The 26776-nt window shown below is 35.2% G+C and overlaps 1 protein-coding gene across 3 annotated transcripts in view; it reads left to right on the forward strand.

Moving 5' to 3' along the window:
* The first annotated feature begins 427 nt into the window (after positions 1-427).
* LOC139129820 (granulocyte colony-stimulating factor receptor-like) overlaps positions 428-26776 on the forward strand; it is a 63289-nt gene continuing 36940 nt past the window's right edge. For 2 of the 3 annotated variants that reach the window (XM_070695502.1, XM_070695504.1), the window contains exons 1-7: positions 428-729; positions 22305-22467; positions 23221-23478; positions 24065-24205; positions 24816-25009; positions 25761-25930; positions 26553-26701. In XM_070695502.1, coding sequence (XP_070551603.1) covers positions 22386-22467; positions 23221-23478; positions 24065-24205; positions 24816-25009; positions 25761-25930; positions 26553-26701 — 994 coding nt within the window. In that variant the 5' untranslated portion in view covers positions 428-729; positions 22305-22385. The remainder of the gene's footprint in view (positions 730-22304; positions 22468-23220; positions 23479-24064; positions 24206-24815; positions 25010-25760; positions 25931-26552; positions 26702-26776) is intronic. The other variant, XM_070695503.1, reaches the window with a different exon arrangement.

The raw sequence follows: 26776 nt of genomic DNA on the forward strand, positions 1-26776 counted from the left end.
GGTTAAGGTAGAAATGAATCAACAAAACGAAAATACTTGTTTTATTAAATTTCGTTACCCAGTAAAAACAACAACAACAACGACAACAAAACAAAAACAACATCAATATCAGAATCTTTGTTATGTATCATTTGTGGACTATAACCAAACAAGCAGAAAAACAAACAAACAAACAAACAAACATTTTTATTGAAAACGTGAACACAAATACAATTCTTTATTTTTTTCTATTTTGTATATGGAAATATCATATGTAACACATAAACGCACTTTACGGTATTAAAGAAACAAACAAGGAACCGGAGTTCCCTGTGGTCCATGGGCGTGCGTTGTGTCAAACGATCAGTGGGAACTTTCACTTGAAAGAATGTCCCCATTTCCTTTTTAGCCGAAACTTATTACGGCAAGTGGTGTTGTCCTATCTTTGCCTTTCACATCCACTCCACACGGACACCACCAAACATGTTGGATTAGACTGACTGTTCAAATTTCCATACAACAGTAAAGCCGATTAATGCAAATGTATGCACCACCATATAAGGAAGGAAGGTCGTCTAAGAGGTTATCACTCAGTGATTCAATAACATGCAATCGACGTAACAGAGAACGACTTCGAAGTTGGCCCAAGCCCTATGATGACAGACAGTTTGTCGACTAACCGGATTGAAGTGAGAATGCTGTAGATAGCTTGATCATGAGGCAAGGCTAGACCAAGTGTACAAGTTTTTTGTAAGTACATGACACATAGTATTACTCTGTTCGTTCGTTCATATGTCTTATCAGGTCAATAATAGACCGGCTTCAGTCGCTTGGCTTTTCTCGGCGGCATTTACCGTACCCGTACCTCACTGCAGAATAGTCTGCCGTGCCAGAGTACTCAGTCTGGTAAACTAGTATTCCAATTTGCTTTCAATTATTACTCTGATCTGTAAGCCCAGACTCGAGACAAGTCTAGTCAAGTATGTTGTTTCTCGCAAATTCAGATTGTTTTCTCGGGAGGTTAATATAGCATGTTTGCTAAACACAAATTAGATAAAAACTGGCATGGTCTTGCGGAAGACATACCGGTTACACGTATCACGGATTACGGTTCGTGTTTACATGAAAACTACCGCACAGTGCGGCCAAGTAGTCTATGGTGCGCCGCGGTGCAACATCTGATTCCGTCTCGTTCGGGGCAACGTACTACCGTGGAAAAAAGAATAGAGTGTGGCTATGGTATAGCACATGTAAGTTCGTTCGACGGATGAGGGCTATCATTGATCGAGAGAGTGGATAACCCTGTGATAAGCCGGGATATAGGTTTAGAGATTGGGCGCACGTTGAACAAAGTTGCTGAGCTTTCTTGGGGCAAATATTTGGAATCCAAGATTAATACCATGCATTATTCAGCAAGCTTATGATGTAAAATATTCTACAGGTGGGTGCATTTTGCTACATGATGAGTAAAATTAAGTGATCACTCTATGCTGGATAGCTTTCATATTGTTACTGCATATCTGAATACTGGGATACAAACAGTTAATAAAGAAGAAAAGAATGCAACTATATAGTATCATTTACACGTACAGTGTACTTTCTTTTTTGTAACGAAGTGCATGTATGTAGCTGGAATAATTGAAAATACCAGTTTGAAGATTTTCTCATGGTACACAGTGACTATAGATGAACATCCAGGTTAACTACTAGAGCTTAACTTGCTTCTTGTAAATCTGTACATTTTCAGCTGAAATGTCAAGCATTTGCTGAGTTAACTGTCAAGATAAGACTGTTTCTGACAATAAGAAACTGTGTTATTATTCAATACTGTTCGGCACTCTGGCAAGCCAGGGCATGATTTAATTTCGCTCCATGGAATGCACGCAAAAGCGCCAAGCTGTTGTCATAGAGGGATGTGTGAGGTTTAGGACGATGCTGTAGAACTGCTGGACCCTACCCTGTACTTTCTTTCAAAGTATTATAAGTAAAGCATTGTAAACATTGCGGGCATAAAATTCTGAAAAGTGAAGAATATGAAGCAGGATGATAGTGAACTTTGATACTTCAACGGAAGCGGATGCTGGGCAATTTCCAACAAACATGTTACATTTAAAGTAAGCGTAGGCGTAGGTCGTGTCACAGTTGGAAGAGCAGATGTGACAATGTTCTAAAGCTCTGCAGCCTAGAAACCGTCGATTGAAGACCATGACCTGGATTAGCAGGATAATGGCATTATATTTTATGTTTGATATTTTACATTGTTGATGTAAATATCACCATTCCTGTACTGAAATAGGGCTGTAATCTTTAGTTCTCTGTGTACAATTAATGACATTCTAATGGTGGAAAATATCAAGTTTCAGACTATTGACAGCAGAGTGTGTACTTCGAAATATAGTATAAGCTGCAACTGTAAAGTTTAAAAATAATGGTACCAAGGGAGGAGGAAACAAATTTAACTTTTCAGAAAGTTTGACATGTGTATGTAATAAACAAGGTCATGAAGTCTTTGAAACCCGATATATCAGTATCGTTTAACTGCCAGGCTGTGAATGATGTGTGTTCACAGTAAATGTATAACACATGTGTACAGTGTACAGTGTCATATGATTTGGCATTGTGAATTTCAACCAATATTTGTGTTACTTTATAAAGTTGCAGGTAGAGAATTGAAACTGAGCTACCAAAATTACTTTGTCAAACCTATGACAAACAAAACCCCCGATTTGTTCAGACTCTGTAACTTACTGATCATGGCGATGCCACGGAAATGTGAAATACCATCATGTTACTGTTGGCTTGTATACCAGAACATTTACTGGTATGTGTTGTCATTTTGAGGTAGTATAAAATACTCTGTGTTAATTACTTTTAGCAAGAGCATAAGTTAGGCTTGCATCATCGTGTTTTTGTGTTTTTAATAGTCCCACACGATCTTCATGGTCTTTATTGTGACATTGAAGTTCACATTTACTTACACTTATACAGGGAGTTTCACGTTTTCTGTTCCTATGAATCATCACCAATGTAATTGTTTGCTCTCTGAGGCTTTTGATAAACTACAATCTGTAGTGGCTAAGATGGTTACCTATATCTGAATTCTAGATTGTAATTGTTTGCAGCAACATAAGCAGTGGGGGATGGGGGGGGGGTTCTGTATGTACCTGATTAGCTGTTTTACGGGACAATCATTTGATTTGGTTTAGAGGGGGTGGGGCTGGAGGAAATTGGTAAGGCAGTAGTTTTTTCCCTGCCTTCCTGGCAGAAATGTTTTTTTTTTAATTTTCTGTCATAACCGGACATTGAGACATTACTGGATCATTTTTTCTTTTTTTTAACTGTGTACATTTGTTTCCAGAAGTCCACCAGCCCCTCCCCAGAAACTGAGTGGTCCTCCCCTTAAACCTTAAGTCGTCCTCTTCCTGTCCTAATTTCTGATTGATTATATGTTCTATACTTTTTTGAAATGGGGAGAACGGAAATTTCCGTATAATTCTGAGAGTGCTTCAAAAGATGTTATGGACTTGAAAGAACATATTTTGAGGACTAAAAAACTAAAGATGTTATGGAGGTAACAATAATTCATTGACATAAGAAACTTTACTAGTTGAATTTTTTCACTACTCAACTTAATAATCATGCAGTCTACCAGTATATTTATTTATTTATCTATTTGGTTGTTGTTGTTGCAGTTGATGTGGAGGATGTGGACATTAATAATGTATCATATCTAGTCAAAATCACAGGAAAAGAAGGACTCGCCCAGAATGCAAGGTGTCCCCATATATGCATGGATTTGTAATTTAAACGAATGCAATAGAAAGGCCAAGGATGTGTACTGCTGGTATTAGGTGAGAGCTGATATAACATGGAGAGTGTATACCTTTCGGTCAGACTTCAAAACTTATGCCTTGATTAACAATTTGGCTTCTTTTCTGATCTAAAATTACTTGTGAGGACTCATGCTGAATCCTACATGTAGTGTTGGCTTTCACTACATTGTATACCCTTGTCTGTGGGAAATAAAAAGCTTTTGCCAGGTATATTTAACTTCAAAGCTGGGGTGATGTATTACCATTACCTTTTAAAACACTGGGGAATATAGAGCAAGGGCTCAGAGACTGAAGCATCCTTTGATTAGATGAGTTGCATTCATTGTGCTTAAAATCTTGAATTTAAGTAAAACAGACTGTGCCAAAATGTAGTCTCAAAAAGTACTTTATCCTCCACTACCCATGCATGTATTCATTAGGTTAAAAAGAGCTGAATGTAGAAGAACCATTCCGTAATTCCATCATGCATGTCTTGCTTATGACTTCCACAGATAGGTCAGGGCACGGTGACCTTGTACTGTTTTATGGGTTTACATGTAACCAATATAGCCTAGGAGAAAGTTTACCCTGCAATTTTATCACTTCCTGTTTTCCATGTCCGGGACAGTTTGTGTTTATTGTTGCATGTGTTGACGGTTATCGTCGTTTTCAATTTCAACTGCCGAAAGCCAATAAATTTGTTCAGCATTTATGAACAATGTTATTCCTTTCCAGCTGGTGCCTCAGCCTCCCGTGTTTTCCTCTTATCCTCGACTTCATTGGAAACTTTCCTTATCTTCAAGCTTTTTAAGGCTTTCCCATTGTCACTCGGAGTCTCTTCCGGCTGTATAGCTTTTCTGTAGATCTTTCATTTTCATGTCAAACACCATTATTATCAATCAAAGCTTTTCAAGTTTGGCGTGTGACATCATTATCGACATCAAGGCCTTCCTCCTGGTGACTTTAATTGCCTTTCTTGTAGCGTGACTTATCTTCCCATTGCACATAATTGACTTCACAGAGTGTAAGTATATTATCTGTATAAATCAATTCAGTTTCATCAATATTAGTCAAATATGGCCACTTGTTTGACTAAAGCATTAAGAAAAAACATTCACCAAAGTTGCAAGCACCAAAACTAAATGAGTGAGAGGAATTTCAATATCCGTTCCATCAATTTTGCAAATATACTTAATTGAATAGAAAGGCTGAATGGTTGATCTGATTTGTTTATTCTGTTAGTCTGGTTCATTTCAAGGATAAATGGTCAATGAGGGATGAGGTTGGTCTGGTAATTTGAGGAGGGCTACACTGGCGAAATTTGCCAATGGAATTTGCAGGAGATTAATATTCTAAATAAAAAGACTTGCCCGACTCAATTTGCCAGTACTTTCAATACTGTTTATACCTGTACCACTACGTCTGGCTAGAATTTAATGCAAACATAAAATTAAAGACAAGAAAAATTCTACCCATCCTACATTTTCTCGTTTCCTAACAACACCATTTGCAATCCCTGTCTGCTTGTTCATCCAGCATTCAGTGGAGATTCTGTGTAGCCATGGTAGTAGTTTCTGGTCTACAATAAGCAGGTTGCAGCCCGTTTCCTGTTAGCAGATAATGCAGTTATGCAGTAAGGCTTTGACAAATTATTGAGATACCATTCAGTGGAAAGTATTTGTTTTCCTAGCCCTCAATTTAACTTGTGTTATCAAATATGGCATCTACCTTCAAATAAATTGCTGTGATTTTAAAATGCTCTATTTTACAGTTCAACTTCCAGTGTTTGGTTTGGATTATATATTGTCTGTAATTGTCAAGAAATACATGTAAATAAAGCTCCCATGTAATAGTACATTTCATTGTCATTTCTCAAAACGTTGAGGGTATCAACAGGGATTAAACAATTACATATGTGTTGACTAAATTTGGTCTTTATTCCATCATGTAATTCCTATCATTTCAATGATTGAACAGGTGCTCCATTTAAATGTGAATTGTTCAGAGAGAAGAAAAACATTTATATAAGATGTAAATGGAAGGCTGACTGATTGGACACTTTAATTTGGTTTCTCATAGATTGCCTTGTTTCATAAAATTATACATGACACAAGCCTGAAAATTTGTTATCTATTCAAATGTTGTCACAATGTACTTGGTGGCCATTCCTTTTGATATTGCTGCCTTTAATATTTCATGGTAGTATGCGTCTTGAAAGTGAAATACTTATACTTTTGTTCAAACTTTCCTCATTCCAGGAATCTTTCAACCGGACACTTTCAACATCAATTATAAAAATCAGGGGTAACTTTGCATATTTTGGTTCTGGAGAAATGTATAACCGAAGATATACTGATATTTGAGATTCAAAATGGCTGCAATTCATGTGTTAACTATATAGAGAAAAATGCAATTTTCGATTTAAAAAAAAAACTAAGACAGAAAAATGCCTTTCCCAAAGAGTTTGAAAATGAGACCCCCACAAGTGGTAGAAAAGAAAAGAATTGTAAAAGTTTGAAGGTCCGAATTAATAGCTGTCCCCAAGATGCACTGCTTTTATTGTTGTTCAGAATCTTTCCGTAGCTTCAGTACCCAAAAGTACCAACAAAAGGAAACATTATAAGTTTGGTTCACTGAAAGTAAAGATTCTGGGGTACATTGCTTGGGGTTTGTGTAACCCCAGCGTAATCCAAGAAAATACTTGTAGGTCTTTAATTGTACGATATTCATAGTGAATTTCCTAAAAAAATAATAATGGTACTGCAACTTCTTACGTTTTTATTTCCAATTGACATTCAAACCCAGGTTTTCTTTGAACAAGGCATAAACCTGCATTTACAAATTAAAGGCATTGATTACATCTAGCCTGAAGACATAAAGGAATGGTGTTTTGGGATATTTTGATAAAAAAATTGATACTGTGTGGGTGTGTTGAGAAACATGAAGTAAAAATGACTGTAACAAAAAATATGAGACACCGATATGCATGAACATGTTATTTCAGCAAAGAGTGTCATTGTTCTGTTTTCTGACTTGTGGAGTTTTTAGTTGATGAAATGAGTATTTTCTGAAGAGCATATGGCAACTGTACAAAAGCACCATGTGAGTTTCAGGGTAATTTTATTTGGTATTTTGAGAACCTTTGTTAGGGTTATTATTCATGAGCTGGAGGGCTATAATTGCCATCTGTGATAGACAGATCATGCTAACTTTGTGTGTGAATTTCTATATCATGAAACAATACATTTTAGACTTATTTAATAAAACATGTACCCCCGGGTATATGGGAATTTTTCACAATATCACACATGAACGTATTGTGTTGAACTGCACACCTAGTTCACCAGAGATTACGAACATGAGACAGACAAGATATTGATGTTTACAATCACAGGAGATACAAAACCGAGGAAACCAGCACATAGGAAATCACTAAATATTTGGAGGAAAATCTACATAGACTTTTGTGATAAAGAAATATACAAACAATACCTAATGGGGAGAAGATCAATATTATCTTTGCTGATAAATACACAAATATTGACAACTGCAAGTTTGAAAATGTAATAGATAACAGGACCTTCAATAAAGTGATAGATGACAAACAAAATTCTTTAGAAAAGTTTCGACTATCGGCTACAGTACCATTATTCATTTATTAATTAATTATCTCTTTTTATTTTAAATTGTGAGAGAATTCAAGGTGTTGGTTGCTGAATATTTTATGTGATGTTTATTTTGTGATAAATTCATTTTAGGCACATAAAATTATCGTCAGTTTGAAAAACAGAAGGGATAGTAATATGTATAAACCGGTCTATATCAGGGGTATACCGTATACTGGTTATTTAGTAAATCAAAAACAAAAAAAAATACATGACATATTTACACATTTGATATGTCTCAAAATAAGTGGCAGCGTTGGCAGCGTTTCTTCTGTAATAATTGTATTAGATCAAGGAAGTCTTAAAAGTGTTACCCCAGATCTCAATTTAGTATGATGAATATGGAGGGATGAGTGAGTTGCATGAAGAATAATAGAATGAATTTAAGAACATATGGTGAAGTTGAAAAATGATATACCAATGGTATACCAACTCTAGGGTGTTTAGTTTTGACGACTCACTGAATATGGGTTTTACAGTATAATTTTGTGGTCAAGATCAACTCCAAGGTATGCTGCTGATGAAACCCAATCCAATTTATGGCTATTAATTCTTAAACCCCAATTCCTGCCCCATGTTACTATCATGTAATTGGTTTTCTCAACATTGATGGTGAGTTTGTTTGACCGACACTAATCAGTGACCTTGGAAAAGTCACAGGCAAACGTGAAGTAAATAGTCTAAAAGTCTAATATTATGTTCGTAATTATTAAAAATAATAATTTGTAATTCAGAAACATTTATGTCACTAAAACTGATTTAGTATTTCATCCAGGTTGAGCTTCAATTTTGAGGAGCAACACACAACAAAATCGCTGTATGTGTATAATAATTTATATAAGTATTATTTCTCAACATTGATGGTGAGTTTGTTTGACCGACACTAATCAGTGACCTTGGAATAGTCACAGGCAAACTGGAAGTAAATAGTCTAAAAGTCTAATATTATGTTCGTAATTATTAAAAATAACAATTTGTAATTTAGAAACATTTATGTCTTTAAAACTGATTTAGTATTTCATCCAGGTTGAGCTTCCATTTTGTGGAGCAGCACTCAATAAAATCGCTGTATGTGTATAATAATTAATATAAGTATTATATAGAAATAATAACGCGAATAATAATAGGTTCAATTTCCGTGAAAATTTCACCATAAGGGTATTTTGTGTCGAAAAGACCAAATATGATATCGATTTCACTGCCCCATGTTTCCATGGTAACCATTTTAGGGGTTGAAAATTTCAGTTTTTCTAATATCCAATAAAAAGTTACTTTGATTGATATGAAAATTACCTAGTGGGGGAGTTCGGGTCAGACAACATAAAAAAACTAGACATATTTTAATGTTTCGAGTTGCAATGTTAACAAGTTTGGGATTGAAATGTTACTTTTCCCGTAATTCCTATTAAAGAACTGTTGATTGATGTAAAAAAATGATTACAAGAGTTTTTCTGGTTAGCACACCAAATTAACCCATAAAAATCAAACTCGTTTTAACGTGAGATGTTTACATGGCAACCATTTAGGAGTAAAAATTACCAGATTTTAAAAGATTCCACCTAAAATCCAGTAATCAACAGAATGTGTTACATCAACGGGATATTTTGAGTTAGAAAGATCAAATATCCAGTGTAAAAATCCATTAATCAACAGAAATATTATACCAAAGGGTTATTTTAGGCTAGAAAGACAAAATATGATATCCATTTTTACTGTCCTATGTTTCCATAGTAATCTATTTGCGTTTTAAAATTTATTTTTTTTCAAAATTCCATTAAAAGTAATCCCAGCAACTATGCACATGCTCTCCTAAGTGTATTTATCACAGCATGAACTCCAAGTTCATTTTTATTTTATGTTGCCATGGTAACCTATTTGGGAACCACAGTTTTTTTATTTAAAACCATAGAATCTTGAAAGGGTCTGTGTTAAAATATAATTCACTGTTTTTTATTTATTTAATGGATTTCTAAGTAACGACTTATAACGTTTGTTCTATAATAACAAAAATAATTGTAATTTCTTTGCCTTTATTCTAGGAAGAATAATAAAGATAATGTACACTGGGGCCATTCTTGTCAAAATTGTTTTCCATTAATTTAAGTGTGTGTGAATTAATTTTATAGAGACCAGAAATAATTTTTCAAGCATTTTTATTTTGTTTCATGCAGTCATTCCAAATAAGTGTTAAAGTATAGTTAATTGTGTTTCATGCAGTCATTCCAAATAAGTCTTAAAGTATAGTACCAACTTATTATGCATTCATCGAATTAATTTTATGCCTTCAAATTATTTTTATGTCCTAAAATTAATTCTACTTGTATCTCAAATTAATTTTATGAACCCAATGCCCCTTATAACCCAATGTACCATTATTTATTAGAAGCAGTAACAGTTTTTTTGTTTTATTTAAAACATAATTCACTGGTACTTATTTATTTATGGATTTAAAATAAACGATGTATAATAATGTTATTTATAATAATTTATTTTTATTTCTTTGCCTCATTCCAGGAAGAATAATGAAGACAAATTATTTCTGATTGTTTAACTAAAGTAAGATTATGGCTATGTAGCGGTGCATTTTTTGTATGACCTGGCTTGACCCAATAAATTCTATGATTCTGATGATTAGGTAGATCACCCCTTTCCATGGTAGCAATGGCTAAATTTGAAGATGGTCCCTGTATACCTTTAAACATCTTTTTAACCCAGCAGGTCAAGACAAGGGGAAATATTACATGTTAAATGTTTCATGTTTAATATTGCCCAGGGCTCGAAATTAACTTTTTTCCCTGGTAGTCCACTTTGGCAATCATATTCTGAAGTTGGTAGCCCGGTGACACTGGCTGGTAGCACATACATATTTTAGATCAGGGGTATCTTTTTATTTAACCAGACAAGAAAGGGTTATTTTAAAGGTTCTGCCCATGAAGTGAATTTTCTAGTCTTTTGATGTGTATACTTGCACAAGTGTAATGCCCAGGAAACAGGTGTAATGGACGACAGTGGAAGTCAAAAGTTTTATGACCTGTAAAGAACCCGTTTCACTCTCACAGTTGTATGCAAATTTAAAAAGTCGCCATGACAACATGACAACGATATGGCCTTTTCAGCATTGAGACATACTGTAGCAGGGCTAAAAATAGACCATGGCCCTTCCGTTTGGAGGAGGCATAATTTCCGTGTCATTTAGATTGATACATTATTATCAAAATGCAACGAGAATGCGTCATTCAAGTGCGTCAGTTCAGATATGGAAACTTTGTTGCAAAGTTCCACCGCACGGCCGGCCGTCTCCAGAACAAAGTCATACTATGGCACATTTCTATGCCCAGCTGGGTTTGACTGCATTTATCTAGCTTGTCCCAAAGTGACAGACGCATCTTTCAACCTTTCAGCGTGGTGAAAAACCGCATTTAGTGATTCGCCAAAGGCCCATGGAATCGCTTATATTTGCACAAGTGCTATATGGACATAGGAAAAAATTGTTGAATACTCACTATTTCAGTGAATCCGCCATGATAAGAGTTTTTAAATCAAAAAATGTTGCCGAGCTCGAATACAAATGTTTTTAACGTCATTGTTATAAAAGAGTTAGCATTCCAAAGTCTGTCACCCTGATTTATTTCAAAGTTTGGAGAAGGCCGGCATTTCCATCTGAATGATTGAACGACGTGAAACGCAAAATTCCATCGCATATTATCTGGCAATATGTACAGTAGAAATTCTGTATACCGTGGCCGTCGCTCCAGGTACGTGTAAGCTTATACTCCACAAAATGGCCACAGGCTGCGTGAACTTTCTGAAAGGATTTCCTAAACATCCTACCTGTTACCTTAGGGACTCACTTGTGATGTCCTGGAAAGTATTCTCAGCAGTAATTCCAGTTTCTGTGAACATGCAAGTTCAAAGTTCAACGACCAGATTATAGCACGAGACGTAGTGTACAGACTACGCATGCTCATATTGGCAGACTATACTGGCAAACGAGTGCGCCTGCGTGAATGTTTATTTGCAGCAAATACACTGGCATAGACTCTCCACAGTCGCTGTGCCTTGTTTTGTGCGCGCCCACGACTGCCACGATGGGCCTGCATTCGAACACCTCTTTTCAGAATTCTCACAGCTTCAATGAACTGTTATTAGATTTCTATATAATACTTATAGCCCCTAAACTTGTAATAATAATAATAATAATAATAATAATAATAATAATAATAATAATAATAATAATATAATAATAATAATAATAATAATAATAACATTTATTTGTCCCAACGGACTAAGACCGGGGGGACTGATAGGTTTGGTCATGTCCGTGCGTCTGTGCTTGCATGCGTCCGTACGTTCGTTCATGCAGATATCTTAGAGATGCCTGGAACGATTTCATTCAAACTTTGTCCAAGGATTACTTCTTATGTAATACATATACATGTCGATTTTGTTTGTGATACGATCCAATATGGTCGTCGTGCGGCCGTTTTGTTACGATTTTTTCATGTACGGAGCCATAACTCAGGCACAACTCAAATTTTATTCAAAGTTGGTACAAGGACGTTGACACAATACGCAAGTCAATTTGTTTAACTATATGATCCAATATGTCCGCAAGGCGGGTATTTTGTTGCAAATTTTTCATAAACGGACCAATAAATCAGGCATTTTTCAACCGATTTTATTCAAAGTAGGTACAAGGACATTGACCTATGTCATGTATATCCACATTGATTTGTTTTGTGATATGATTCAATATGGCTTCATTGCGGCCATTTATCAATGATTTTTTTCTCATGTACTGAGCCATAACTCAGGCACATCTCAAGCGATTTTATTCAAAGTTGATTCAAGAACATTGACCTTTATCATACATATGCGCACGTCAATTTCTTTCACGATATGATCCAATTTGGCTGCATGGTGGCTGTTTTGTTACAATGTTTTCATGTACGGAGCCATGAATCAGGCTCGTCCCTATCGATTTTATTCAAAGTTGATACAAGGACATTGGTCTATATCATATATACGCACGTCAATTCCTTTCACAATATGATCCAATATTGACGCATTGTGGCCATTTTGTTACATTTTTTGTGTCCGTAGCCATAACTCAGGCATGTATCATCGGATTTTATTCAAAATTTATACAAGGACATTGACCTATGTCATATAATATGCATGTCAATTGGTTTTACAATCCGATGCCATGTGACTGCCTTGTGGCAAGTTTGTTATGATTTTGTCATTTCCTGAGCCTCAATTTGGATATGTATCAACCGATTTTTTTCAAAGTTGGTACAAAGACATTTACCTATCATGTCATAAATATGCATGTCTATTGGATCCAAAGTCGATTGCAATATAATTGCTGCCTGGTGGCCATTTTTTGCTCACGTGTTGACGCACGTGAGCATATGTTGCAGCGATGTCTGTCTATCTGTGTGTCTGTCCGTCTGTCTGTCTGTCTGTCTGTGTGTCTGTCCATCGGCGTCTGTCTGTATGTCTGAGTGCTCGATATCTCAAAAACGGCTCATCAGATCAGAATCAAATCTAGTACATAGATTCAATATGCACATGGCAAGAACTGATTAGTTTTTGGTGGCTTGCTTACTTTATGCTCATTTGCATAATTAGTGATTTTAGAAAAAAAACTATATATTGACAACGACTGCTCACAATTTGATGACATTTGCTACAAATGTTGATCACACCAAGATATATCAGCTGTGACGCTGAAAGATGTTAAGGGGTAACATAAAATGTAATGGATATTTGCATATTTAATGAATTTCCCTAATTAGGGATATTTATCTTTATTGACTAGACCAAATTTGTTGAAACTTGCTATGTACATGAAAGATACTGTGATACAGCATTGAAAGTCATTAAGCATTTTTACTTTAGCCAATTCCTTATTTGCAAATTTAATGAACTTTCCTAATTAAGGATATTTATCTGTCTTGACCAGACCAAAGCTGACAAATTGCTTTGTACATTAAAGATACTATGATACGATATTATTAAAAGTCATTTAACATTTTTACTTCAGCCAATTCCTAATTTGCATATTTAATGAGAACATTTCAGTCAATTCCTTATTTGCATATTTTAATGAACTTTCCTGATTGGGGATATATACTTAGATTTAGAATTAATCTGTGGTGAATATTATTCGTTATGTTGATCATAACACTTTCAATGAAGTTGCAAACATGTGGCAAAGGTTCAAATTTACACATAACTGCAATATATAATGAAACACGTGAGCATTTTCAGTTCATATCTGGTTTTGCGATTTTTTCATGTACAGAGCCATAACTCAGACATATTTTTACCAGTATCATTCAAAGTTGGCACAAAGACATTGACCCATGTCATACATATGCACATCAATTTTGATAACGCCATTTATCAATATCATGGCAATTATTGAATTTTCGTAATTAGTCTTATATGTCAAGAAATACTGTATCGAATTTCATGAAACTTGGTACAGATGTTAGGCTCACATTGCTTTAACAATGAAAAAGACATTTATTAGTGTCGTGTTTATTAATTTGTAATTGCTTACGTAATAAACTTTCCTTATTAGAGTGATATATCCACAAATACTGCGTTATAATTGATGAAACTTGGTACATATAGTGATCTCATAGTGCTGTTAGTGGCATCATTTATGATATAAATTGCTTGCTAGTTGGCATTTATATAATGGATTTTTGTTTTAAGGGTGAATGTCCAAAGTACTGCATCAAACTTGATGAAATATGGTACCGGTGATAATCTGTCAGTGTTAGGATAGGGTGCAAAAATGTTTGGCAGCATCTCAATTTTAAAGCTCTCGTACGGGTCACGAGCGAGCTTGCTCCGGTCATCGCGAGCTCCATGCGCGAGCTCAGGCAAGTCAAAGGTCAAATGCTCACTGAAAAGAATATATTATCTTGAGATTACGATCAAGCAATTTAAAAAAAAACCCCAAACCCCCCAAAAAATCCAATTGTAGTGTATTTTGAAGTTACCATCAACACGATCTTTTCATTTTTGTATGCTTGTTTGGAGTCCTCAGAGCGAATCTTGTCATGTAAATTTTTACATTTTTAGCTCCCATATGGCAGTGTAGGAGGTATTTGTTTGGACTAGAAAATGTCAAACGTCTGTATGTATGCATATGTGTATTTGTATACGTGTCTGTCTTTTAGTATATACATGTACCTGTAAATGTCTTTCCACATCAGAAACTGAAAAAGTGTTGTACCTTCTGTCCTAGTATTTGGTTTGCTGGTCCGTCATAAGGTGGAAATGTGACACTCTTCAAATGAACATATTCATGTTAAAACATGCAAATTAGGTAAGAAAAGGGCATACTCTGTCAAAATGCTGAAACTCTAGAACTGATGGCCAGATTTGGTTAAGTTTTTGTTCAGAGGTACATCGTACAAATTCTATCCAAATATAATCACTTTATTGAGATGGGTACCATTTACTCTTTGAGAAGTCTTATTTGTCCAAAAGTCTTGAAATCTTGCACAGTTGCTGCACGGGATGACCTTTTGTGAGTGTGTTCAAATTGTAAATAAATGTTTAATGTATTTACAATTGTAAATGCATGTGTAAAGTAGCATTTTTAAGACCATTTTTGTGATTTTTTGTCAAAAATCATTTCCCAAAATATTCATCTGACTGCTTTGAAAGTTAGAATACTGGTCCAATGCAATAACCAATTCCTGCTGTGACGTTCTACCAAAGTTGTAGTAGTAATTTCAGTTTACTCCTATCTGGGTGTCAATTACTACTTTCAACCTTTATTTCATCCAGATATCCTTAGCTTAGTTATTATTTTGTAATCTTAATTACTGTCAACTTACGTATTCTAACCTCATTATTCTTACACTACTGTTATACCGATATAACCCCGTTAACGCAAAGGAACGACACGGAGACAAGTGTTTGGCCGAAATTCGGGGTTATGCATGTACTGCCACGACGGCAATGCTCTTGGTTGACTTGGTCGTCCAGAGATAGACAAGCCAGCTGTGAAATACGTGTCATCATTATGATTGTTGCTATGGCATGTGTATTCGTATAGCCTGATGAGTCAGGTCAGTTTCATCCCTGCAAGTACCTCAATCATTCGGCATTGCATTAAGTAATTCAGGTACGTTGTCAGCATGGCACTAGACGAACAGGTAAAATGGGAACTATTGACATATGCAAATCAGAAAACGAAAACCTTGAAACTGTATGTACATGCTTACATAACTTTGTCAACTGTAGAAATGCAGCTCAACAAATTTTGAAACCTAGAGGGCAGCAGATACAAATGATTGTTCAAGTGAAAACTTGTCATATCACTTTAAACACCGTTTCATCATTCTTAATATACAATGAAGACTCAATGTGATTAAAATCCGCTTAAAAGATGGGTCTGACATTAACGCGATCGTGATGTTTTTACGGTTTCAGTAGTAGAGAGGAGAGGACCGTAGAAATAAAGACATGAACATCAATGCATAAAAGACACATCTCTATATTGCACTTTAATTAGAAAGACCTGCGCCTACAAGATCATTCATTATATTGCACACCCCCGTATATGTATATAAGATTGCATTCTGAGTCCTGCAACATGACACTGTATTGTTTTCTTCATAAGGATGTGCATTTATCGGGTTCTAACAACAAAGTAATAATACAAACATGATGAATGCCCTGTGTATGTAATATGTCACATAACACTGGGTATGCAGAGACTTATTATTACTGATCATGTCCCATACATCAATGCATGTAGATCGTCGACGTCAATGTGATCGCAGCCGCTCAGCAACTCTCAGTGTAATCAGATAATGATAAAGTAATTTGATGTTTTGTCCACGTAAACGGCCAGGAAAATTGATATGATGGCTACTGTAAACTTTCTTTCATTCATCAAAGTTTTAAAAGTACATTGCAGTTCTGCAGGGGTATTAAAGTAACTCTTACTTTCTGGTTATCTGTGTGGTTATCAATTTCTTTATTTGGATATCTTGTTTGTTTCCTCCTATACCGCTTGCATAGTTTGTTTTGGTGTTTTGTTACCGATTATCATTTGGATTATTTCCTCAATGTTATTATAATGTACATCCACTTTGGTTAATGAACTTGTTTTTCAAGAGATTACTGTAAGATACTTTGATTTAGCTGCTGTTTTTTAACAGTTTCGGATTTTATTACAACAAGCAGGTTTTCAATTTAGCTGGAAAGACATCGCCATGTTCAGTTTGACAAAGAATATTTTCTTGGTAATCACAGTAATGTGTTTCTCCAGTACTAGGATTTTCATGTTTAAATAAGTGGTTTAAAGTTTCCATAAGGGAAGTTTGAGCAAAAGTCTTACAATTTTGAGGTCAATAATATGTTAACCCCCAAAAGTATCAATCCGTATGTTTTTAATGTTTTAGATTATTATTCATATTTTATTTTTATTTGGGAATAGAATTTAATCATCAGTAATGACGTTTATGCTATTTTTTGTATTGGCAACCCGAATGTTGTGTATTGCAATACACAATTACCTATAATTAGTTAGAATAATAATCTGAAAATATAATTATCATAGATAATAAGATTAATGGAAATATTATCAACAGCTTAATTACAGCTATTTTTCCTTTAAATACAGGAAATAATGTTGGCTTGTGATAAGTCAATATTAATGATTCACTGTACTGGTAAAGGTTCGTTGAACTTTATGTGTTCTAAGGGACTGGTCAGTTTCTTCAGCCTGGGGGGGGGCGGTGGATTCATGGGGGGTCACCCTGTTTTTGACTTTGGTGATAGGGGGGTCACCATGTTTTTGAAATGCCCAATAGGGGGGTCAGTGTGTTTTTGAATTTTGACACAGGCTCATCATTGCCTAAAATGCTAGTGTCAGCCACAAATTTCATCATTCAGTTGTATTTTTCGGCGCGCCCTTCGGGCGCGTAACTGTAATAATCAGTCATATTTTTCAGCACACCCAACTTTAACATATCCAGCATACATACATCAGAGATATCTGTATAATGTTCAATATTTTTCCAGCGTACTCTTCAAGCTCATTACTTTAAAATATCAGACATTTTTTAGCATGCCCTTCAGGTGCATGACTTTAATATACAAGGCATATGCGTGTATATCAGAGATATCAGGATGTTTCATATTTTTCGGCCCGCCCTTCGGGCGCCATACTTTAATAAATCAGAGATATCTTTATGTTTGCTAAGTGAAAGTGTACCATTATGAAATCTGCATTTCATATGAAAAGGATGACAAATTCCTGATACTTTTCTGTTCTCTCTATGAGAATTCAGTATGAGAAAGCAACATGCACAAATATTTCACAATATATATGTGATACAGTGACTTATTTTAGAGATAGAAAAATGACAAGATATCTTTCCTTCTCATTGATGCAATTATTTTCCTTTGTGTCACAGGTTTTCTGTAGAAAGATGCTTTTTTATGAACAAAATAACAGTTAAAAGGGGCAGTTTTTGTCATTATTAGCTGTGCTTTTATGGTTTCAATGTTACAAGAAAAGGTCCTCTCAGACACTGTACACATCAGATTTGGCTAAAAAAGCTCTCTGTGGCTCCTCAGGAGATTTATTGGATGGTTGGCAAGTCTTAACACCCATCAAAGTTTTTGATTCACTGCTTTTTCCTCTTTGATATTAATGATTGACATCCATTTCTGTACAACAGTTCAGGACATCTGGTTAAGCATAGAAAGTGTGAAATACATTCACAGCTCATTCAAAATACAGCTCATTAAAAATATACTGTATTCAAACTTTAAGATTGACACTTTGAAATCCCTATCTTACAACTGACATGTCAACAATTTCATTAAAACATAGAATGACTATTTAAAATATAAATATATGTAAAATGTAATATATAATATATATATATATATATATATATATATATATATATATATATATATATATATATATATATATATATATATATATATATATATATATATATATAATTTATGTCCACCTTTTGTTTTACCTATGTCGCGCGCCGGGGGGGGTCACCCTGTTTTCAAAATTTGGAATGGGGGGGTCACCCTGTTTTCAAAATTTGGAATAGGGGGGGTCAGCCACTTTTTGACGTCGGCAAAAAATAATCCACCGCCCCCCCCCCCCCCCAGGCCGAAGAAACTGACCAGTCCCTAAGTACTGTTTATTACATAATTTACAGCCGCATTTCTGGAGAATTGATACAGAAGGGTTTTGCTAGGCTAAAATTGGATCGAATCTATTTCAAGAACATGTAATAATTGTTAGTAAACCTTACTTAAAAACAAAACTATATGTTGGCTCCTTTGGATTGTTGTGACGCTATCATAAACATCAGATGTACATGTTGTATCTCAGTGCAAATAGTTGAAAAAATTGTCCCACTGATTATTGGTAGAACTTCATTAGCTGTACATTACATTAGGGAACTTTATAGTGTAGGAAGATGACTGTTTAATGGGCTTGACTGTGTTGTGCCAACAGCAAAGCGTGACTCACTGCGTGTATTTCCTATCATTATACTATTCTTTTACCATGTCACTTCACTCTCAGTCACACATTCAGTAGGTGGTCCTGACGTGGACTCCCTAATAGTAATGATCCTCCAGCTGTAGTCTTTTAGTCCCAACGGACACCGTCCGTGGGGGACTTATACGTTTGGTCATGTCCGTCTGTGCATGCGTTCGGCCGTTCACGCAGATATCTCAGAGATGCTTGGAGCTATTTCATTCAAACTCGGTACAATGATTACTTCATACGTCATACATATGCACGTCAATTAGTTTTGTGATACGATTTTTTTATGTACGGAGCCATAACTCAGGCTCATCCCAACCAATTTATTCAAAGTTGGTACAAGGACATTGACCTATATCACACATATGCATATTGATTTTTTTTATACGATCCAATATGGCCGCAATGCAGCCATTTTGTTACAATTTTTAATGTATGGAGCCACAACTCAGGCACATCTCAACCAACTTTATCATATTTGCTACATGGACTTTGACCTATAACATACATATGCACGTCCGTTTGTTTCACGATATGATTCAATATGGCCGCATGGTGGCCTTTTGTTACACTTTTTTCATGTCCTTAGCCATAACTCAGACATGTATCATCTGATTTTATTCAAAGTTGGTACAAGGACATTGACCTATGTCATAAATATGCATGTCAATTGTTTCACAATCTGATGCAATATGGCTGCCTTGAGGCCATTTTGTTATGATTTTGTCTTGTCCTGAGCCATAATTTGGATATGTATCAACTGATTTTTTTTCAAAGTTGGTACAAGGACATTGACCTATCATGTCATAAATATGCATGTCTATTGGTTTCATAGTCCAATGCAATATAATGGCTGCCTGGTGGCCATTTTCTTATTATTTTTTTCATGTACAGGGCTATAACTCAGACATATTTCCACCAGTATCATTCAGAGTTGGCACAAGAACATTGACCTATTCATACATGTGCACATCAATTTGTTTAACGGCATGTTGCAGTTTTATGTCAATTATTGAATTTTCGTAATTAGTCTGATATGTCAATAAATACTGCATCAAATTTCACGAGACTTGGTACAGATGTTAGGCTGACAATGCTTTGACAGTGAAAAAGACATTTATCAGTGTCAAGTTAGTTAATGTGTAATTGCATATGTAATAAACTTTCCTTATTAGAGTTATATTTCAACAAATATTGCGTCACAATTGATGAGACTTGGTACAGATTTTGATCTTATAGTGTTGTAAATGCAAATCAATGACACTTAGTGAGACCATTTATTATAAAAATTGCTTGCTAGTTTGCATTTACACAATTGATTTTTGTTTTTAGTGTGAATGTCCTAAGTACTGCATCAAACTTTATAAAATATGGTACCTGTGATAATCTGTCAGTGTTAGGATAGGATGCAGAAATCTTTGGCAGCATTCTGTCGATTAAGTACTGAGTGATTCAACCTTTCGTAATTAGGATGGCGGCTTATATTGGTTTTTTGTTTTCACCATGGATTCTGTTAATTTTAATCTGGACTAGAATTCACTTGTCAAAGATAACATTGTGTATTGCGATGAATTACATTTCCACTTAAGGTTCCAAGACAAGAAAATGACCTTTTTAATCTAACAATTCTCTGGTGGTTAATAAGCTCAGAACCCCCATAAATTATACATTTTCTGAAAGCCTAGATATAGGGCAATATTTTGGTAAACACAGTGTCACCATTGAAAGATAATGCAAATTACCTGTCACGTGATAGTTATGTAAATAATGGTGACACTATGGTAACCGAACTGTTCCCCTATATTTAGGCTTTGAGAAAATGTATAATTTACTGGGGTTCTGAGCTTATTAAACCCGGGGAACTGTTAGCTTAAAAGGGTCGGTTTCCTGTCTTGGAAACTTAACATAAATTGCAGGGAGGAGTATGAAAAAAGATGTACTCTGTAATTGGTTACAAAAATAAAGGAAATGTCATGAAGTAATGGATATTTTCCATTAATGTATTGATGATAAATATAATACATATAAATCATATATATTAAATAATCCGACCCTAATGTATGTGAAATTACAAATAAAGGCAAATATGAAAGGCATTATTTCACCCGATAAGATACATGTACTGGTACATATTGCCTCCTATATAAAGACGTTAATGCCGCAGTGGGGTAATATCTCCAATGGTAAGAGAAAATGACAGCATCAGGCGTATCTGATTTTGTAAAGATACTTATGAGAAATGATTAATCAAAAATTGTCATTTCAAAGGGGAGCAGCAGAATGACACATTGCTTTTGCAAGAAGGGATTATCTAAAATTTTGAAAAATGTATTAATGAAATCCTGGAAAGAACATCTTTTTCACAAAGTACTCTGTGTGTGCATACTTTCACTTTATATTGACATTGCTGAAGTTTCTTTAATTTTGACTTTTTTGTGTTCTTGTAAAGTACAGGGAATTTGTATCGTACCAACTTGACGTGGAATGATCACAATTACATCTGTATTGTTTCCAGTATTAAATCTATCGTATCATACGATGAAGAGACCTGAATGAATCAGTATATGTGCCTAAGACTTTTACTGATCTCGAGGTGATGCAAATCACTGCTGTAGCATCAAAAGATTTCATATGACCTTGAAACACACTTCAAGCACAGCAAAGGAAATAATTCTTTTCTGTTGAATATGTGCAAATTTAATCGTATTGACTATCTTCTAATTTTCTGTTTTAAACAGTACTCTGTGTGTGCATATTTTCACTCTAAATTGACATTGCTGAAATTTCTTTTAATTTTGACTTTTTTGTGTTCTGGTAAAGTACAGGTAATTTGTATTGTACCAACTTGACGTGTGCTGATCATAATAAATTCTGTACTGTTACCAGTATTAAATCTATGGTATCATACGATGAAGAGACCTAATTGAATCATTATATGTATAAGTATTGCTTAGCTTGTATCTATGCGACAACTTGAGGTAACTGTTGAACCACAGTTCATCATAGCTTAGATAGTTTTCATGGAACTTTCATGCAGAGTTGTTTTAATGTTCTTGATCTTATGGCATTTGTTTTTCCGGGAAGTCAGTGTCGTTATTGACCTTTATGTCGGATACCAGTAAAGTGGTGGTTATGGTTTGTTTTTCAACCTGTAAGAATTCTAATTACAGGCATTGATGCAAATTTCACTGAGTGACATACTCTATATACGGGCACATAATGGTAAATAATTCAAAGTATCTAGTGCTTGTCGAATTCACTCTCACAATTGCTATCTTTCAGTAAAGCCCTACACTCTGTAGACAACTTCTGGTAATGTGAGACCATAGAGCATTTCAAGGATTATCCTGCACAATCACGGTCATGGCTATCTGTACTCTATCTACCAGCATACACATATCCTTGATAATCCTTTATGCTATCGTATTAGCAGAGGCAAGCCTTGGTAAGTATGAACCAAATGTATCACAAAGGCAAGTGGTCGCACAGTAGTTTACCATTGGTACAATAATTAAGAATTGCACACTATGCTTACTAGCACTTCAGTTTACTCATAGTCAAAATGTAGTTGTGTATTTGTTGATGCTTCCAAAATGAAGCACTACCGGTAAAGCACAAAGGAGCATGGGGAATTCATTAATCACTGTCAAAGAAGCACTGAACAGTTAATCATGTATTTGCTTGGTATTCTGCAGGGTGGCCGAGTGTAAGCAAAAATATTTTACTTTTTGCTGGGCTGTTGTATTTTCATTGTACAAAGTGAACAGCTTCAAATTTTCTGATGACACCGTGTCGATTTATTGGCAGACACCAGTATATCACCACAGCATGTTTATTATAGTTTGCATTTTGGTCATTATTTTTTTTTTTTCTGTCAATCATAATCATTATCAAAACTATATAATAAACTTGCTTCTATAAGGTATATAATTTAATGATAGTATGGCTTAATGTGATTTCCTCATAAATGCCAGATATCACATTACAGTATTTTAGATTAAAATCTGCTTGAACAAAACGTGATCTTCTTCGGCGATAATGTGAATACATTTACAGTAAATGACTTATTTAAATAGCCTTAAACAAGTTCTGTTGAATGTGGAATTATTCAATACCCATGTTCCGCATCCAAAATATGGCAGACTTATGCCCACCTCTACAGTCTTATTGATCTCTGTAAATTTCGTTCTTGTTTCAGATATTGTATCGGAAAAAACGACATTTGAAGTAGGAGACACCATTGTAATAAACTGTACCACTGTTTCTCACTCAGCGCAGTCAGTTCAGTGGTTTTTCAACTCGAATCCTATTCCTGAAAAGCAATACACTGTAATCTCGGCAGATTTGTCCCAGCTGGTCATTCCACAATCTAATTTTAGCAATGCTGGAAATTATTCCTGTGCTTTACTGGAAGCGTTGCTTGAAGAGATTGCAACTGTTCAGATACAGGTTGGAGGTAAGTGGTACCCTTCAGTACGGTATATTATGGTAAGATATGCTGAGGCCCGTAGTGTTTAGTACTTTATAGGTACTGACACAAATACAGTTAACTCTTTGAGCACCAAAGTCGTTTTTTGTTGCATTTTAAAATGTACCCTAGACATTTTTTAAGATTTTTGCTAAACGTTTTGATGAAAAACCGTATTCAATGAAATGTGATGTCTGTTTGGTCTGAAATTATTTGAAAAATTACGGAAAAAATTTGCATTGAAATTTTGGTGGTAAAACTTACACCACTAGAAGGATAACAAGATAAACAAAAAACAAAAAAAAAAACCCAGACACAGACTGATAAGACACAGAGTTGCGGTACTATGTAATTTTAAGTCAAGATAAGAGTCTTGAAATAAATCAATGATTATAAATTTATTCCTAGTAAATGTTACAAGTGAAGCCTTGACAAATACATGTGGGTCTTACCTTTGTTCCAAAATGAAATAAAATAAAATATCATCATAATGCAAAATGACATGGTTCTTTCTTATAGCCTCTATATAGATATACCAGCTAGTACATGTCTATTTACTTTCTTCTTCCTACAGAAAAGCCACATCCTGTAAGCAGTTTCAACTGTTTCTCATTTAATGGAATTGACATATTGTGCACATGGGACGATGGTGGCCTAACTAATATTCCAACCACAAGTACTTTGATGTACAAGGCATTTATGCAGAACCATCTTAGTAAGCTGCCAGATTGAAAACGGTGCATGATCTTTGGATTTTGTTTTTTGTTTGTTTACAAAGTGTATCTATACCATTATGTGTGCACATTGAAATGAGAAGACACGTCACTTCTGCTATTTTCATTTTCATTTGAGAAAACAGTAAGGAGATACACCTCATCAAAATTCACGACACAAAACCACCGTGAACACTGTCAATATCAAATTCAAAAAGACTTAAATAAACACACACTCAAGACATAGCAGTATGTGTAAACAGCTTTGTGTATTTTGCAGTAAATGCCACTCTTGGCACATAACATTTTCCAATATTGTTGCAAACATACACGTACATGCCAATGCCCATAAATTGAAAAGGACTGACTGTCGATTGAAAAAGTAATCACGTAAATGACTCAAAGGCATAATTACCTGAGTAGATAAAAAACACAAGAAGAGTTGCATTATATTTTTATGTAACTTGCATAATAAAGTGGTTTCCGAAAGTCCCATAATTGTTATGAATGTTGATTAAAAATAGTTCTTCTAAACAGCTGACCGCTGTAAGAAAAGAGTAACCGGTATATTCAAAGTATCTTCACTAAAGCATTATTATCATGTCTTTTAAGTCCTGGATTCGATTGGACGGCCTGTCCAGACTCCAGCACCTCTGTGGATTGCCCTGATCTCCATAGTTACACCCATTCCTGCTTTATTTACGGTTATGATCACCACTACGGCAGCAGGCACAACTTCACAGTTATTGCAGAAAATGCACTGGGCACTTCTGCAACTTGGATCCACTTCAATCCAGAAGCAGAAGGTAGAGTGGCAGAACTTAATTAGAAATCTTCTGTCATGAAAGTGACTAGTTTGGGATTTTTAGCAGTTTTTTCCATGAAACTAGTGATTGTGAATTCCCTTCTAATTTTTAAAATAGCAGTTGCTAGCTCAATAGTCAAGTTTGTAATGCAAATGGCCTATTCACTGAAAATCAGACACACATGACTGTTCATGATGTGGCAACTCACAAAAACATGGTAAATGTATGAATTAACAATGCAGTCAGTAATATGCTATGGGTTATTTTGCTATCTCCAAAGTTAAGGGCTGTAAACCGTTGTGGATTTTTATGCCATTTTATGTTTTCAATGTCAACTACAGTTTCTTGTTCTTCTTCCCTCAGCATGTAGATTGCATGTACACAGTGTTCAGCTTTTCAACTCAGCCTATCTATTTGTAGTCTGCATTTGTTATTGTTAGGAATTTTTTGAAATAGCTCCGTGGCAGCCCTACCTACATACGAGAGTGAACTTTTCTGGAGCATAAGAGGAACACTCCTTAGTCAGTGGCATGTGTCATTTTGCATACTTTGCACACCAGTGGCAGTATATAAGTACCATCAGAGGTATAATATAGCATATGGCTAAATACAAATATGTACATCATGCAAATGTATCTGTCTGCCCCAATGTCCATTCATTAGATACGTTCACTGGAAATCATCATTTGCGTGTGTGAATTTCTTATCTGTCCATGAAATGAGTAAATAATATGGATACCTCTATCTACAGCTGTACCATTTGCTCCAAGTAACATCAAAGCTGTTGCTGAGAGTGGACAATGTGTTGATGTTAGCTGGGACTATCCCTGTGGATGGGAGCATCCAGAATATTTTGGCTTTTTCAGTCTGCAGTATAGACTGCGATATAAGTCAGAGTGGGACGCAGATGAATGGGCACATGTAAGTATGTAAACCTGGTAAACTTGTATACCCTCTAATTGTAATAATGGCATTGGTACAACTCAACAAAAGGATTCAGTTCACTATGAATTGTGTAGCGCCGCGATACCATGATTTTTTTTGTGTTTGACAATATGAATTAAAGTAGTATGCGCCTTGAAAGTGAAACACTTAAACTTTTGCTCAAACTTTCCGTGAGGAATCTTTTAACCCTTTAAAGTCAAGAATAGAAATCTGGGATTAGCGTGTAAATGTTGGTACAAGTGAAAAAAAAAAACCCAAGCTTTACAAATATAATTCAAAATGGCCGCCATCCTTGTGTTAACTCAAGGGAGAAAAATTAAATGTTTATTATAAATTCAAAAAAAAAAAGAAAGTAAAGGTTGTCTTACACTAAGAGCTCTAAAATTAATCCCATCAAGTGGTATATCACAAAAGAAGTGAAAAAGTTTGAGAGTCCAAATATCTGTCCCCTAGGCGAATCATACAGTCCATAGGAGTGCAGTTCAGATCTGTTAATTATAGTGTAAACCGATACATAAACAGTAATTCTAGTTATACTGACGTTGACATTGTGTGATTTGTCATTCAGTAGACATTTCCTCTTCTTTCCCAACAATAGCCTATATCACAAAGATTTACAAACAAAAAGAGTGTGCACACTTGAAGGGTATACCCAATACAGCATTCAGCTGTCTGCTGGTCTCACAGGACAGACAAAATACTGGAGTGATTGGTCGGATATTGTTGTCGTGAGGACTCTTGAACAAGGTGAGCAATAATGTCTTTACCATACGTGAAGGAAGGCATTTTGAAAATCCGTTGGTAGTTTCTAGGGTCACAAAA

This window comes from Ptychodera flava, chromosome 3 (assembly GCF_041260155.1).
Source record: "Ptychodera flava strain L36383 chromosome 3, AS_Pfla_20210202, whole genome shotgun sequence".
Lineage (NCBI taxonomy): Eukaryota > Metazoa > Hemichordata > Enteropneusta > Ptychoderidae > Ptychodera > Ptychodera flava.